Genomic DNA, 17,816 nt, shown 5'->3' with positions numbered 1-17,816 from the left:
AGGATGTGCAGACTCCAGCAAGGGAGAGAGGGAAAGGGCTCTGAAGCATGCAGGTGCTGCTGGGGATCCAATCAGGTCCCCTGGTCCTCACGTCCCACCTTCCCCCATGCAGAGGTGCTCAGGGTGAGCTCTCCACTAATGACTGATGGGACCTGGGGTATAAATTCCCCAGCTCCCTGCCCCTCACAAGCTGTCCGAGTTCCCAACATGAGTAAGCATCAAGCACCGTCAGAACCTACTAGTTTCCTTCCCACCCTCTTGACTGTCTTTTTTTCCTGCAGATACAGTCAGCCTGACAGATTTGTGGGTTCCATATACCACCATGAACCAACCATGGATCAAAAACATTCAGGAAAAAAAAATGGTATCTGTACTAAACATGAGCAAATTTTTCCTTTTCATTATTCCCTCAACAATACAGTACAAACACTATTTACACAGCATTTACATTATTTTGTTATCAGTGATCTAGACATGACATAGGGGAGGATGTGTAAGCAAATACTACACTGTTATATATGAGGGCTTGAAGATTCAAGGATGGTAGAGTTCCAGGGCATCCTGGAAAGGTCTTCTGCATATCCCACAGGATGACTGTATTGTCAAGGTGTCTTCCCAAATCAACCACATGCACCCAAATCCTCTTCAGGGTCTGCTTCTGGGAAATCTAAACCAGGAAGCCAACCCCACAGCAGAATAAATAACACACCTGCTCTCTGTTATGACCCCTCTGTAATATCTCCTCCTAAAACAAGGACATGACTCCCTCGTTATCACATTAGGTGCTGATAAGTGGTGACCAAGACGGAGCTGGCATGTTCTTCAGTGATTGGCAATTCAGCTCTCCTGACTCACTTAGCTTCTTCAATTCTCTCCCTATAGAATCATAACTGAAATTGTGTTACTTCCAGGTAGTCAGAAATTCGAAGGTAGTCATTACTTCTAGAAATGTCATTTTCAAAATCAATTAAGATGGACATTTCACAGTTTAAAAGAACTGTGTGTGAGTGTTCTCCATAGTGTGAAGTGCTCAGCATAGCACACATGCTACCCCTCTGAGCTTCTGCTACCACCTACACTCTTAGAAACTATTAACCCCAGAAATGTGAACATCTTCACCTCCATAGGCTGGTCTCTTCAAGAGTCAAAAAGTAAAGAAAAGAGAGAAACAAAAAGTAGAGGTAATACATAAAAAGAGCAAGTGTCAAGTGAATTCAAAGACATTTGCTTAAATCTCACTATTATAGAATAAATTATATATCCACCTAATAAATCACATCTACCATCCACAATTAGAACAAGATCAGGAAGAATGAATAAAGAAACACCGTTTAAGAAACTTTAAAATTTGTATCTTCCCTTTCAATATTAGAGATCAATGAGGAATAAAAACTAGAGTTAATTCTTTTTAAAATCATAATGAGGATATACACATCTTGCCTTCACACAAAGTATATTAATCTTCAAATTCTTCAGGAACATTCAGATCTCTTCAAGATGCTTTAGCAAAGTTCACAAATCCATCTCCAAATCCATGCCCACTTCCATATCCATCAAATCCTCTTCCATAGTTACTTTCTGGTTCTGGTGCAAAAAATTTCCACCACCACCACAGGGGGAATCCCCAAAATAACAGTTGCCTCCTTTTTCATTCCTAGAGCTTTGGACTTTTTGCATTTCTTCTCTAGACAAAGACTTTCTTACTTCTGCATTGTGATCATTTGAAATACAATTTTATCCACAGGATCATGGTCATTAAATGTAACAAAGCCAAAGTTTCTTTTCTTTACAGACTGCTTATCAATAATTATATCTCAATGGTATCAATTTTTCCATATCCTTCAAATTAATCTCTAAGGTGGTATTCCTCAGCATCTTCTTTAATTCCACCAACAAATAGCTTCTTCGTAGTCACCTGGAGGTGGCAATGTTGCAGGTGGCCCTGGTTATGGAAGAGGAAGAGGAGGATATGGTGGAGGGGGACCTGGATATGGCAACCAGGGTGGTCTGGACAACAATGGAGGAGGACATTATGGAAGTGGAAATTATGCTGATTTGGGAATTATAACCAGCAACCTTCTAATTGTGGTCCAATGAAGAGTGGAAACTTTGGTGATAGCAGGAACATGGGGGGACCATATGGTGGAGAAAATTATGGTGCAGGAGGCAGTGGGGGAAGTGGAGGTTATGGTGGAAGGAGCAGCTACTGAGCTTCATCCTACTTGCCATTGGTTTCACTGTATAAATAAGAGAGGATGAGAGCCCAGAGGTAACAGAATAGCTTCAGAATCATTGAAATAACAATATTAAGGGAACTGTTATCTCAGTTACACATAAACAGGCAGTGATATGCCAGAAGACACCAAAGCAGATACAGAGAGCCATTTTGTGAATGGATTGTATTATTAAATAATATTACCTTACTGTGGATGAAAGATTGTGAAAAAAAATGCTTTTGAAACAGTGTCTTAGCTTTTTAATTGTTGTCTCTTTCTAGTGATCTTTGTAACAGTGTAGAAGCACTCCTTCTTTGATAACGCTAAATTTGTCAGTTTCAAGTGACATGTGACATCTTTTTCAAGGTTTTTCTCAAAGTTTTGAAAAGCTATTAGCCAGGATCATGTCTTATGTAATAAGACATAACATTTTTCCTTTAAAAAATTTTTAGTGCATGTGCAGAGTTATAAAGCTGTTGTATATTTAGGATTTAATAAAATAAGTCTAAAGGGAAAAAAAATCATCTACTCAACCTCAAATCCAATTCAAAGATGGGGAAAAGGTATTTCTCCAAAGAAGATATACAAATGGCCAATTAGCACTTGGGAAAGATGTTCATGGCACTCATCATGAAGGAAATGCCATCCAAACTGCAGTGAGATATCACCTTGCACTCATTAGGATGGCTATTATCAAAAGTAAATAAGTAGGTGCTGGTGAGGACGTGGAGAAACTGGAGCTCCTGGCACTGTTGGTGAAATGTAGAGCAGCTACTGTGGAAAACAGTCTGGCAGTTCCTTAAAAAAAACTAAAAGCAGAATCACCATGTGATCCTGCAATTTCACTTCTGAGTATATACCCAAAAGAACTGAAAGCAGAGTCTCAGAGAAATGTCTGTCTGTCCATCTTCACAGAGGCACTATTGACAAAAATCAAAGGGGAAAGAAAGCAACTGATACGTGTGGATAAACAAAATGTGCAATAAGCTACCATGGGATAGCATTCAGCCTTCCAAAAAAAGGAAATTCTGACACAGGCTACAAAGTGGATGAACCTTGAGGACACTCCACTAGGTGAAATAAGCCAGTCACAGAATGACAAATGCTATATGATCATATTGACGTGAGGGACCTGGAGCAATCAATTCCTAGAGACAGAAAGCAGAAATGCAGTTGAAAGGAAAGGGGAGGGGAAGGAATGGGGAGTCGCTGTTTAATAGGTACAGAGTTTCAGCTTTGCAAAATGAAGAGTTCTAGAGATGGGTGCCTGGAAATGGTTGCACAGCTACATAAACATGCTCAATGTCACTCAACTGTACCCTTAAGAAAGGTGAACATGACAGAGGACACAGAGACTAACCCACAAAATTACGATTTTCTTATATTAGACAAAGGCGCCAAAAACATAAACATAAAGATAGCCTCTTTATCAAATGGTGCTGGTAAAACAGGAAATCCATATGCAACAAAATGAAATTAAACCCCTATCACTTACCATGCACAAACTCAACTCAAAGTGGATCAAGGACTTAGGAACTAAACCCTGTGTCTAATAGAAGAAAAAGTAGGCCCTCCAAACATGGGGGATTAGGCCCCATCATGGGGGATTAGGCCGCAACTTCCTTAATAAGACTCTTATAGTGTAAGAATTAAAACCAAGGAATCAGTAAATGGGATGAACTCAAACTAAAAAAGTTTCTTCTCAGCAAAAGAAACAATCTGTGAGGTAAACAGAGAATCTACATCTTGGGAGCAAATCTTTACCCCTCACACATCAGATAGAGCACTAGTCTCCAGGGAATATAAAGAACTCAAAAAGCTAAACACCAAAAAACAACCCAATCAATAGATGGGCCAAGGACCCGAAGAGACACTTCCCAGAAGAGGATATTCAACTAATCAGCAAATATATGAAACAATGTTCATCATCTCTAGCAATTAGAGAAAGGATGCAAATCAAAACTACTCTAAGATTTCATCTCACTCCAGTCAGAATGGCAGCTGTTATGAAGACAAACAACAGTAAGTGTTGGTGAGGATGTGGGGGGAAAAGGTACACACACCCTCATACAATACTGGTGGGACTGCAAACTGGTCCGGCCAATATGGAAAGCAGTATGGAGATTCCTTGGAAAATTGGGAATGGAATCACCATTCAACCCAGCTATCCCACTCCTCAGTCTTACTCAAAGGACTTAAAAACAGCATACTACAGGGACACAGCCACATCAATGTTTATAGCAGCATAATTCACAATAGCTAAACTAGGAACCAACCTAGATGCCCTTCAGGTGATGAATGGCATTTATACATAATGGAATTTTACTCAGCAATAAAAGAGAATAAAATCATGGCATGTGCAGGTAAATGGATAGAGTTAGAGAAGATAATGCTAAGTGAAGTTAGCCAATACCAAAAAAACAAATGCCAAACGTTTTCTCTAATATAAGTGGGCGGATTCATAGTGGGGTAGAAAGGATGAGCATAGGAGGAATAGATGAACTCTAGATAGGGCAGAGGGGTGGGAGGGGAAGGAGGGGCCATGAGGTTAGAAATGATAGTGGAATGTGATGGTCATCATTATCCAAAGTACATGTATGAAGACACTAATTGGTGTGAATATACTTTGTATACAACCAGAGATATGAAAAACTGTGCTCTATATGTATAATAAGAATTGTGATGCATTCCACTGTCATATATAAATTTGAAAAAAAATTAATTAAAAAATTAAATTAAAAAAGGATGGCGGGTATGATAAACTTCATAGTGTGTGTATTTCATCCATGATTTTGAAACAAGAAACTTTTTAAAAACTGCACCTACTACCCTAAAGTCCTTGGTGTCAGAAAAGGATGGGAGCGTATCTGGCACAGGACGTTTTGTGAGATTCACAGTGGAAGAGTGTCAGCGGCTCACGTGCCCTTGGTGAGCACTGACCCTTTCCCAGGTGGCAGCACCTCCTTACGCTTCTGTTTGGCAGATGAGGACACATCTGGCTGTAGGGTCAGGTTAAAACCTGTCCTGGTGCTGAGCCCAGGGGTAGCTTCCAACAGATACAGCTTGCCATTTCCTTGTGTCTTTTTTGAAGACACTATTTCTAAAATGTTCCCCTAAATTCTGCACCCTTAAAAACATTCCGTTAGTTTTTTGAAGTTTCCACTGCATAGCTTCCTTTGCAAATATTGTTGAAGCATGTTCTCTGGAAGATGGAACTCGGCAGTGGGATGACAGTGAGTTTCTCAGCTATCTAGTCCATAGAAGCGTCTGCCCTGGCCCTTGAAAGCATTGGCTTCATTGGGGGTGGTAAGTCTTCAGATAGAGATTTCTCAGGGAAATCCTCAAATCAGACCAAAAGTTCAGCTCATCTCATGGGTCACTCCTCACTCCATGCTTGGGAAATGGGCTAACTCCTGAAATACCACCAAAAAAATAACTCATGTATTATCTGCCCTCTTCCCCAGCAAAGGAAGCACTGTGTTGAAGAATACCCCATGCCTTCCAGTCGCCTCCCTGAATTATGGCTTACAGTCACCCTTTGCACGGGGTAGTAAGCCTATTTTTATTATCCCCAGCACAGGATAGGCCACAGTCACCAAGAGAAACCATTTCTACTGTCCCGAATTCCTTAGCACTACTCTGCATCCTGAAATCACAATACTTATGCAAGCCTATTTCTTCTAAAGCCAACATAAAAGTGCTTCTCTTTGTATGCATTCCTTTGATGTTTTTATATTGCCTTTGTCTCCATTTGATCTTCTCAAAGCAGTTCTGAATTATATAAAGAGAGAGTTCTAGGTCAAAGTTTACTTATAAGAAAATGAATACATAGAGTTATACCAGTGACCTAGCGATTCCCAACTTCAAGAGAAAAAGTGCAGAGCTCGAATCTGCACAACGGACAACCTTATACATGCTGGCAAAATCCACCTTCCTGCTTTCTTACTTAAAAGAGCAAAGAAATTATACAAATGTGTACGTACATGTATTTATACGTCTGTGTCAATATATTATGTATATGAATATTTGTAAACATTGACATTTTTATATACACATTAGTATTTATACATTTATACATACATAAATTTAATACGTATCACTTCAGATTTAGGTTAGTGAGCTGTGCGTGTATTCACTTCCTGTTTGCTCTTTTAAAGGATTTTAGAATGGAAGGCAATTTTATTTTAAATTCTACATAGAGACAAATAAATAAGTCTTGATCCATGAATCATCATTTTGAGGTCAACTGGTCACTCGCTGCTACTGGCGCATCCCATCTAGCCTGTCAATGTTTCTGCTTCTCATCTTCCTTTCTAACATGAATTCTAGGCTGGCGGACAGTTCGCTAATTTCATGTAATTGGTTTGAATTATTTTCACTGAACATTTTCAAACACTGGAATTTTTAAAGATACACTCAGAAACTGGTGATTGGCCAAGGCAATGAATATAGAGTTCAGATGAATTAGAAGCCTATTATTCTCCTTTTGATAGAAACATGTCAAGGGACATGTCAGGGGCTCGATAATACTTTGATTAGATAATTTATATAACTAATTGATAGTTAAATAAAGTAGTAAGCAATTCTCTTTAAAAATTCTGCCGCCTACTGTATATGTATAACCTCTAGTCTTCAAATACAGTGCAAATCACACAAAAATATGTTTTCAGATGTTTACACTGTAGTCAATAAAAGAAGAAAAATTAAAAATTTTGTTCTAACCTATGGCAAATTTACTCAGACATGTTTCCAAAATGTATGCTAATACATGATTATGGATAAAAGGCACAGAAGACTAAAAGCCTCTTTCTCAGGGAGAATGAAACCATTCTTTCCCCCCACCCCCTTCAGTTCAAAGAAAGGCACTGTATACTGAAATTTTCAGGATAGTCATCTCATGAATAGAGAGATTCTGGTTTTCAAATAACATTTTTCAACAAGGGTAAATTCTGCCCAATCTAAAAATGGATAAGAGCTCTGCTATAAAGATTCTCATAAACTTGGTTCCAAGGAAAACACTTTCCAAATCTAAGATCTTCTGCATGTGCAGCTGGTGACACAGACGCAGTCACTTGACTCCATAGACACACGGAGCCATCCAGACAAGAAGAAACAATCACATCTGCACAGGCAGATTGGATTCTCAAAGAACTGAAAAGCCTGCATACTGTGCACTAAACCAGCTACGCACCCACAAACCTCATGGGGTTCCCACAAACGTTCATGAAATGGTCAGGTGATGTGCCCAGGGGCTCCCGGGCTCCCAAATGACATCAATAAATAGTTACTTTATTATAAAATGCAGGTGTCTAGTAATTTTATACAAATAAATAATGGACAAAATGGAAATAAACCAAATAAACAAGACAAATGAATTAAAATGAAATTCTGTATTTTAGCCCCAAACTCTTCCTTCCTCAATCTTCATATGATTTTCCCAGCCTCCCTGGGCTCCAAAACTTGGCAATCATTTGGTCTCACTTTAGCCTCAATTTTTTTGTCCTATGTCCAAGTACTCTCCATATGTTGCTCTTTCTTATTAGCAAACTGTGTCCCAAATTTTCACGATGGACACTCCAGTCTAGAAGCTTGTGTCTGAATGCCTGCATCTTCATCTTCATCTTCTCCTAACTGGCTTCCTCAAAGTCCCCTCATTCCCAAAGCCTGGCTGCTACATTGTATTTTTCATGTGCCAATTTCACTTCCAGCTCTGGAATATGCAATGGCTCCCTACTGCCTGCTGGATAATATCCACGTTCCTACCCTGTGTGCAAAGACCCTCATTTACTGGCCCTGGGTCACGTCTCAGTGAGGAAGCCATGCAGTCTGGCTTTGGTGATGCAGGATCTTGGTGTTAATACCAGCTCTGCCGTTTAGCTCTTATAAGGCTTTGAGCAAGTTCCTCCTTTCTCCTGGACTTCAGTAAACTCCTTTAAAAAATGGAAATAATAAAAACCTACCTTGCTCAGTTATTATGAGAATTCAATATGATGCCTAACACAGCAGGTTGGCACAGGTCCTTTACATTTTCATTCCTTTATTCTCCATCACATCACATGGGGATGCCCATCCCCCTTCCCTCTACCTCTCGAAACTCCTAATAAGTGTGGGTAAAACAGGAACAGCTGTGTGGGACCTATTGGGAAGCCTGGGGCCTTTCTAGAAAACCCCAAATTGAACCTTTCCCTCTATCTGTTTTTAAGAACAGAATTGGAAATCCCTTTCTTAGAAAATTATTTGCTTTCAAAAGCAGCTCTTGTTTGTGGGGTCCCATTTCTCACAATTCCCATGAGCAATGCACAGGCTGATGATTCCCGATTCTCACGCATGAAATCAACCAATTCTAGCCAAGTGCCTATTAAATGCAAGATACTGAGCAAGGTGCTGAGGATGTATCCATAGTTGCCCTACATAGATTATTATCAATTATGGAAAACAGCCAGGATGAGCGTGATTACAAAAATCATAGAGACGCTCAGGAAGCAGACAGAGGCAGACAGAATTCAGGTCAGAAGATTAGGTGAGTCCATGTAGAAGGAGCGCTTTTTAAGCTAAAATTTAACTAATGAGGAGGAATCAGCTTGATGGAATTGGGCTGAAGAAAGATTTCAGGACATGGAGACCTGATTTTTCTGAGCACAGAAAAAGCGTGTGCGGAGTCTCAGTGGGAGCTGGTGCCCAGGAGAGAGGGATCGGAAGTCCTGTCTGGAAGCCTGGGGTCGGTGGGAGGTGTGGGGAAGGAAGACAGGGACCCGCTGAAGAGAATCCCTTTGCTTCACAGGAAGTGAAGTTGCACTCTATCTTAAGGGCAAGGGGAGACCAGAGTCTGGGTTTTAATTCCGGGATTTTAAGCAGCTGGGGTTTTCATGGCTGTTAAACGTACATATGGCTTTGCGAGACTTGGCATGCAGTCTGTGTGCCGTATCACAATCTAAGCACATGGAACTTGAGGCAAAATATGCCAGGTGACCTTTCTCAGGGAAGTCTGGCTGGTGCAATTGGAAGCAGCACAGTGTGGGGAGAAGAAGGGACGCTCTGCCTTGGTCACTGGGTAACAATAGCACCAAAAACCCCTGGGAAGGGAGGGGATAGTGTGGTCTCATCAGGCAATGTAGGGACCAACAGGGACAAGCAAAGGGATCCAGTAGGATCAACCGTCACTTCACAGGAGAACTGGCCTAGATTTCACTTCTAGCCCTGTTCTTCCAGAACCCCACTGAAGGCAGGAACAGGTGCTCCTAATCATGTCCTCTGTCCTGGTCCCCAGATGCAGCCAGGTTGGCAGGGCATGAGGATCACGGATTAGGAATCAAGGGGCCTGCATGTGATGCTGTTTTCTTCCACTGACTACTCATTCAACTTAGGGCAATTTAAACAACTGCTCTGAGTCTCAATGTTCCCAACTTTCAAAAATGTGGACTAGTTACTGCCTGTGGGGGTATTTCTAATGACCAAATAAAAGCAAATATAAAGGTTCCTAGACTCTCCCTCGGCATGTAGCAGACATCCTGTTAAGAGGTGGCTCTTACCATGAGGTCAAGAAGCCACACCCCACAGGGCTGGCCCTCCCCCAAGAATGAAAATATGGAAAACAGGAGAAGAGCTCGCTCTCCATTTAGGTGTTTTAGGAGCAACTCTGTTGAACCCGAGTTCTTCAAGTGGAGAAAGTAAATAAATGTCTTGGCTTGGAGGCATGTGCTCGACTCTTATTTCACAGCTGATATTCATAATATGACTGCTAATTAAGTATTCATTGAGGGTTTCCCAGAACACATATATAATTAAGATGTCAGGGAGTATGTGTGTGTGTGTGTGTGTGTGAGAGAGAGAGAGAGAGAGACAGAAAGGGAGGGTAATTCTCCTATGGAAGGGTCCTTCTGTTGTAGACCATAATAATCTGCTACCTTCCTGGCCACCTATTGTCAAGCTTGTTCTCAACATGATGTTGCTAATCTAACTCTATTTGAGGACATGATTGGCAACCTGAGTATTGCTTTTGGCATTTGCACAAAAACAAATCAGGACAGGTGCCCACATGGGTCTGCAGCTCTGACCTTCCCCTCTCTTTAGTCCAGTCTCAGCCAACGCTGCTGCCCCCTGAGGAAGACTGACATTCTGATGCCTACAATATGAAAGGCTTGCTGCCTGGGGGTAACCCATTGCTCCTCTAAGGAAAGCATAAGCCAAAATGAGCCAAATCTCTAAACATGGGGTTCAGAGGGACTTTCTTTAAAGTCTATGAAGACAGCGATAGATCCAGAACATATTTGCTGAATAATCTGAGAAGATGAATTTACGGTTCCAACGAAGCTTCATTGCTTCCCATAGATGCACTGTGCAGCATCAGTACCCCATTTATCCAACAATCTCTGGAAGTTCCCCAGAGCTGTTAAAAGGTTAATCAGGAAGTCCTCTCATCTTAGGAAAGATGCAGATGACCACCACTTGCCACAACCACCCAAGAGCAAGAGCCTAAAAGAGTAAGAAACAAGAAAAAAAACTTATGTTACCCTTAATTCCCGTGAAGGAAGCTGTATTTGTGAAGGAAACCCCCCTCAGGATAGGAGACAAGACCTCAGCCCCAGCTTTTCTTGAAGAAGAAAAGCTAAAACTATTCCATGCTAGACAAGATGGGTCCCAAAGGGAAGAAGGAGACAGGGAAGAGAAAGGAGAGCGTAGAAGGCTGTACACGCTACCAGAGGCTGTCTCTGGTAACCCCCTAAATCTCTGATAATTCATCAAATGCTTAAAGAAGTGGATTTTTGTAGGATTTGATGATGAGCTTTGTACCATGCTGTGCATGGAGTAAAATCAAAGAAATCATCCTGGAAAGAGGGGTGCAGAAAGAAGCCCGGCAAAGTGTGCTTACTCCAGGACACTGATGTTGAATCTGAGTCCAATTTAACCAATTCCTTGAAGGTGCCCAATTTTCTGAGTAATTCAAATTTTTGGCTAGTTTTTTTTTTAATTTTTATTTTTGTTTCTTTCTTGATTATGCAAATGTATTTTGACTAGTGGCCAATGAAGGTAAATTTATCAACTAAAAAGCTGGCCCACAAACAATATGCAGGCACCTGTTTCCCATTTGTTAAGTTACATGCTCCATGACGCTATGGTTCAGAGAGATGGGCTTGTACATTTTAAAAGAATGGCAACACATAAATAGAATTTTTCTGACTTATGGAAAATAGATTGAGTACTTTTCTCTTAATGGCATCCATTCTCATGTTTACAAAGAGACCGAGCTCCCTCGAGATCAGCAATGGACTTCACCAGGGTCAGTGGAGAGAGGTCCTACCTGGAAGAGTCTACTGATTCGATATGTGCAACATCAGCATCTCTAAATGTTTCCAGCCATGAAAGATGAGCACACCCCTAACAAGAACTTTCTTTCCTTCTCCTTGCAGCAGCAGAAAACCAGCCTGTGAAGCCGACCACAACTGTGTCTGCCTATTAAAGGATAAATTAGGTGACTATCTTATCCGGCATTGTCCACACATGAGTGGTTTAATGCTGTCACAGAACAGGAGACTCCAGTCGCCAACACAACACTGGCACGGAGGGCAGCAGTTCCAAACCAATGGATAGCAAAGGTCAGAGGGATGGGAGGGGAAACTAAATAGAAATAGCTTCTCTGCTCCCAATCAGTTCATACCCTTGATAGAGGGAAATGCTGAACTCTTTTTCAGTAGAGACCTCAGCCATGTCAAGTTCCCATATAAAGTGATTTACATGGGCATGTAAATCCTGAAAATACCCATATCTCTCATGGAACACTAACATTAACAGAACCCAAAAGCCTCCTTCGGCAAGGATATAAACTGGGATCCCCTCTTTCCTTCCTCCCCAACCAAGAAGTGGTCAAGCAGAATGGTTTTCTCCTTTGTAAAACACAACAAGATCACCTACATTTTTCACTGCATCACAAAGGATTTCTGTAACTTATTTGCTATGTTCCCAATCCCAGAAATCAAAATCTTTAATCCACCCGTCGGTAAAAAGGCTGGGGACGGAGGACAGAGGACTCACCATTTGACTGCTGTACCAGTACAGCGAGGACCCCTTCAGCACCACCCAGAACTTTTTCCATTTGTTGCTTAGGAAAGTCCCCTTTTCCTTTTTCTTATACAGCCACCCTTGGCAGTCAGCGTGTCCCAGATCTTTACAGGATATCCTCCTCCGACTCATGGTGAAAAAACCTGCAACAATTGCACCGACAGGTAAGTCTTCCCCCGATTTATGTGAGACCTTAAATCAACTTTTCGTGGTATACCTCCTAGAAGTTGGATTTTTTTTAACCAAGATTTATGCAAAATAAATGCAAAGAAAAATCATTTGTTTTATTTTTAAACACTCATCCGATGCCCAGAAGGCAGAAGACATGGGGCAAAGACGCCGTGAGACTAATAGGCAAGTAGTGCTCTAAGAATACTATTCACCAAGAATAAGTTGAAAATTGAACATCTCGAGGCTGGCAGGGAGACCGTTGCCGTCACAGCTCCTTTGAACAATGATAGCAGTAGTTATGCAATAGATGTGGAAGGGTTAAACCTCACCTAGCGACACAGCCACTTCCCGACCCGGTGCCAGTTTTTCTGAGCTCTGTTGACATACCACGAGGGATTAATCCAAGTGAACAGCATGTCGTCATTTCTTAAGATCGATCCGAACATCACCAAAAATGAATCTGTCATCCACCTCCTGATATTAACGTTCAGACAGACAAAAATCTGATCCCAAACAAGGCATTCGGGAGAAAAATCCACACTCATGCACACGAGAGATTAAAGAAACAAAAGAGATCTAATTACCTTGAGTTTTCTTCCTCGGCTTCTGACGCAAGGGAACCTGCTGGAACTGCTGGAAGGAAAGAAAAGAGGAAATTTCTGATTGTGTTGTAACATTTGTAAAGAGAGAAGGAGGGAGGAGGTGGCAGTGTTTATGAGCAGGGTGGATTCTAAAAAAAAACTCTCTGAGCAGAGCTAAAGGGGAGCCACTAGCTGAGGCACAAAATGTGCTAATTAGAGTCAATATACATTGAGCTGAACCCGAAAAAAAAATGTAACCGGCATTTATCACTAATGTTTCCTGTTTCCACCCACAGGCAGTTCTCACTACTACTTCAGTTCTGATAGCACAGTGCTCACCGAAGTTTTAAGAACTCATCAATATTTCCCCTTTTAATTTTCTGTGACATGAGGAAAACTATATTCTGCATCATTTCTAAAAATGATCATTTTAAATACCTGGAAGACAGCAGGGCACAGTGGCATACACCTGTAATCCCAACCACTTGGAGGCTGAGACAGGAGGATCACAAGTTCAAGGCCAGGCTGGTCAACTCATAGAGATGTTGACTCAAAATTAAAAAATAAAAAGGGCTGGGGATGTAATTCAGTGGGAGCACCTCTGGGTTCAATCCCCAATGCCCACAAAAAAAAGGAAAAAATTATTTATAAAAGGAAGACAACTCAAAATATTACAGGTTCATGCTGGTCTAAATTCATGGTCCCACTATCACATAATTTTACTTACACCTAAACCATATGAATTAAATACCCCAAAGAAAGAAATTTCAACTCTGCACCATAGCACAGGCCTGTAATCCCAGTGTCTCAGGAGACTGAGACAGCAGGATGGCAAGTTCCAGGCCAGGCTGGGAAATAAGCCCTGTCTCAAAATTTTAAGAGAGGTTGGGGATGTAGCTCAGCAATTAACCATCCCTGGGTTCAATACCTCATACCAGAAGAATGACAATAATAAAAGAAATTTCATATGTCTTTTGGTGTGCAATGACTCTCAAACCTCCTTATGAAGAAATTCTTATTTTAAGCCAAGTTTAAATTTCTTATTCTGTCTTTAGCTCTAAATATTTCTCACGTTTTATGGAGGAAAAATTCATTATCAACTACTCTTCTGTGCTAACTCTTCAATATTCAAATCAGATATAAGACAACATATTTGAAATACACATATTTTTTCACAACACATTTTAAACAACCCATATATTATCAGAATACCATCAAAACTAGGAAGCACCTCAAAAGAAACAATTCTCAATGGTGTATGTCTATATTCATGTGCAAATATAGAGAATTTTTGCTTAAGGAAATTTCATTTTCCTTCTACAATATCTAAGCTGAATTTATTCAAGCTTAATTAATTTGCCTTTGTGCAAATTGTGAATTCAAAAAATTCTAAAGCATACAATTGAAAAATAGTTCTTAAAGTTGGTAATCATGGCATTTTATATTATTCTATATACCTTCTAGTATTCTACATAACTATTGCTCTAATAGCTCTTGTATATGATTCTACTATATTTTTGAAGCATATATGATATACAGTGGAAATGTGATAGTATTTTTAAATCAAGAGGCCCAGAATCAATTATGGCTGTCATAATGAGTAGCTTGTGTCACACAGGGAAAAATCCCTCTGAATCTACTTCCTTATTTGTAAAAACAAGATATTTACAAGAATTCCAATCCCATAATTCGCACACAGATTTGAAAAGAGTTGTATAAATGCACTGATAACTAAAAAAACATAACTTTATATGAATAAGTGCAATAAAATATTCTATCATTAACATATAAACAAATGCTTCCTGTCTAATAAGCAAAAATCTCATGATTTTTTAGTATCACTTTGTTTCCTTCAGCAATGATGAAGTTCAAATTAAGTCGTATTTCCTGGGAAATATATGTCCTGGGAAATACTGCTCTTTCTTTTATGAATGTTCCCTTTTCAAAAGGAATGATTGATTAATTTCTTTGCCAAAACTTTTAAGCGAAGACAGACGTGTGACATTCATAGCATGTTACTAAAGTCTAAGCAGGTTATCATGGAAAGCACCAAGTCTCAGCTCCATTTCACAAGTATCTCCCAAATGTCTGCTTCTTGGTCTAAAATCCCTATCATCCTCCCTCTTTTAGTTATAGGTGGGTACAATATCTTTGTTTTATTATTTCATTTTTATGGGGTGCTGAGGATCGACCCCAGTGCTTCTTCACGCAGGCCAGGCAAGCGCTCTACCACTGAACCCCAGCCCCAGCCCCAGCCTTTTTTAATATGCCAGTTATCTGAGGTTATTACTAAAACCCAATTAGTGCCTATAGACAAAATATTTTTGCCCAAAATGTATGGGAAGGTGAAACTTGCCCGAGAGTCAGTACTAGAACATGTGAACTTAAATAGTGGGTAACAGATGGAAAATCAGGATGCAGGAGGCCCCCAGGGAGCAATTAAAACAACTAAGAACCAGAGGAACCAGGAGAAAAGAGAGTCATCCACAGTCATTCCTAGAGAGCTTGGGCCCCAGGTGAATAAAGTGAAATTACATTATTTCAAACAAAAAGAGCACCTTAAAGGGAACCAGCTGAGTAAATGAGGCAGTCCCTAGGGATCAGTCAGAGCATCTGCAAAGGTCGGCAGGAGCAACATGCATTCCATGGCTCCTCACTGGGCCCCAGTGGGTCTCCTCCACCCATCCCTCATGGGCTCTGGTGAGACCCGGGGTGCTCCAGCCCCCTCCATCAAACCCTAGGTCCCAAATCAAAGTGTGGGCTCTGTCTCAGTTTTGCCCAAGACCGACCTTGGTGTCTATTCTCTTGCCCGGGCTGGGGTGAGAAGTGAGAGTCCCGAGCAGGGTAATGCAGCCTCAGACAGAGTGGGCATTTAGTCCAAGCAAGCACCTTGGGCAGCCTTCTTTGAAAGAGGAAGGCGGCACTGGGAGTCAGCCCTGCTCAGAGAGTACACCTACTGACGCCAATTTTTATTAACGGTTTCCCTTGGCCAGAGACAGAGTGCATATTATAGAAATAACACCTTATAGGGGTTTTGGTTTCAGTTGATCTATGTGAGTTTGAAACCTAAATTGGTTAAACGAGAGGATGAAAACAATCTTTGAAAACTTCACTGAGTCTAAGATAATTTTCCTCCTCACAACAGGAAGTGGAACCCACTAACTAGTCAGTCTCAAGATCTTAATGTGGTTTTCTTCACTAAGTAAGTGAAAGAAGTAAGCAACAAACTCTGAATTTTGAGACAGTTTCTCAAGAGGGGAATTATAATTTGTTATCACCATAAATACTCAGAGCCTAATAAGATATTTTCCCCATACTATTATTTTCCAGTTTGTAGGTAAAATGGAAGACAGATTCGTTAAAAAAAAAAAAAAAAAAAAAAAAAAAAAAAAAAAAAACCTAAATCTGCCCTAACTTGGATCTAAAATTCGGGGGAAACTCTCCTTAAAAATATTTATTTTCTTTTTATTGAAATACACTTTTGCTCTATTTTTTAAAGAAATGATTCAAAATCTCCATTTGGCCACTAGTCATTCAAAAACACAGAAATATACTAAGCAATCAGAATGAAATAAATCAAGGACTCTCCTTTGATATTAAATAATGGAGTCAACACCCAAGTTACAGGTAGTATTGACTTCTAATCTATAAACTAGTTTAGTTGTTAAATCTTGCAGGCACTATTTATCCCATGGTGTGTTAAAGTTTAGAATAAGATGGTTTGTCATTGTGACTCAGGTCATTAGCAAAAGTTATACAGTATATACTGGCAAATGGGCTTTCTGGTTGCAGAAGCTCTGATTGATAACATTTGCCAATTTCTGTATTACAGTTCTACACATCATTGACAATTTCAACTAACAGTACTTTAACAACCAAGCCACAAGAATTCCTGAGCTCTAAAGAGTTCCTGTTCTCCATAAACTCCTGACATCTCCCCTTCTTTGAAATTCCTCTCCTCCTTCTTTGAAAATTAAATTCACATTTTAAAAGGGAATAGTAAAGTTTTTGATTAGTAAAATTTTACTTGTGATAATACATCTTAAAACTTGCTTGTTATTAACAGCAGATGAGGTAGAGAGGGAAGATGGGAGGGGAGGGGAGGGGGGATAGTAGGGGATAGGAAAGGCAGCAGAATACAACAGTCACTAATATGGCATTATGTAAAAATTGTGAATGTGTAACTGATGTGATTCTGCAATTTGTATTTGGGATAAAAATGGGAGTTCATAACTCAATTGAATCAAATGTATGAAAGATGATATGTCATGAGCTTTGTAATGTTTTGAACAACCAATAAAAAAATAGGAAGAGTTTAAAAAAAATTTGCTTGTTATTTTAAAAAAACTATGTTAAAATCTGTTAATATATCAATATGAAATGAAAACCTCTAGTAATGAATAATGGAGACAGGTAGTAGAAGTCATGGTTTGGATGAGATCACTTGGAGAATGTACAGATGACAAAGGCTTCAAGACTAACATATTACAGAGAAGCAAAAAGAGGCACCCATCAGGAGCACTAAGCAGAACAGCCAAAGACAAAATCAGGAGCAGGGATGTCCTGGAGACAAGGGAGAGGTTGAAGAGAATGGTAGGTCGAGACCATCAAATTCTGCTAATATAAAAGAAAAGGTGCATGGGACATCTTGGCAAGACATCTTCATGGGTAATTGGGTTGGGGAACAATGGGAAATAAGGAAATCAATAGCATTGCAGACTAGTCATCAAGAATCTTTACTGAACAAGAAACATAAATGTGTAGGAAGTCTCAGTGCCTGAGGATGGAGAAT

General features: G+C 40.1%; 1 protein-coding gene across 7 annotated transcripts in view; it reads right to left on the bottom strand.

Moving 5' to 3' along the window:
- Ipcef1 (interaction protein for cytohesin exchange factors 1) overlaps positions 1 to 17,816 on the bottom strand; it is a 145,002-nt gene that overhangs the window by 53,328 nt on the left and 73,858 nt on the right. For 4 of the 7 annotated variants that reach the window (XM_078018856.1, XM_078018855.1, XM_078018857.1 and 1 more), the window contains 2 exons: positions 13,028 to 13,076; positions 12,246 to 12,415 (listed from right to left, as the gene is read on the bottom strand). In XM_078018856.1, the coding sequence (XP_077874982.1) occupies positions 12,246 to 12,415; positions 13,028 to 13,076 (219 nt within the window). Of the gene's footprint in view, positions 1 to 12,245; positions 12,416 to 12,772; positions 12,998 to 13,027; positions 13,077 to 17,816 lie in introns of those variants that run through there. The other 3 variants (XM_005321385.5, XM_078018859.1, XM_040283463.2) reach the window with 2 other exon arrangements.

This window comes from Ictidomys tridecemlineatus, chromosome 8, assembly GCF_052094955.1.
Source record: "Ictidomys tridecemlineatus isolate mIctTri1 chromosome 8, mIctTri1.hap1, whole genome shotgun sequence".
In the NCBI taxonomy this organism is placed as follows: domain Eukaryota; kingdom Metazoa; phylum Chordata; class Mammalia; order Rodentia; family Sciuridae; genus Ictidomys; species Ictidomys tridecemlineatus.
The sequence above is the reverse complement of the archived record's forward strand: the minus strand, read 5'-3'. Positions and strand labels throughout refer to the sequence as shown.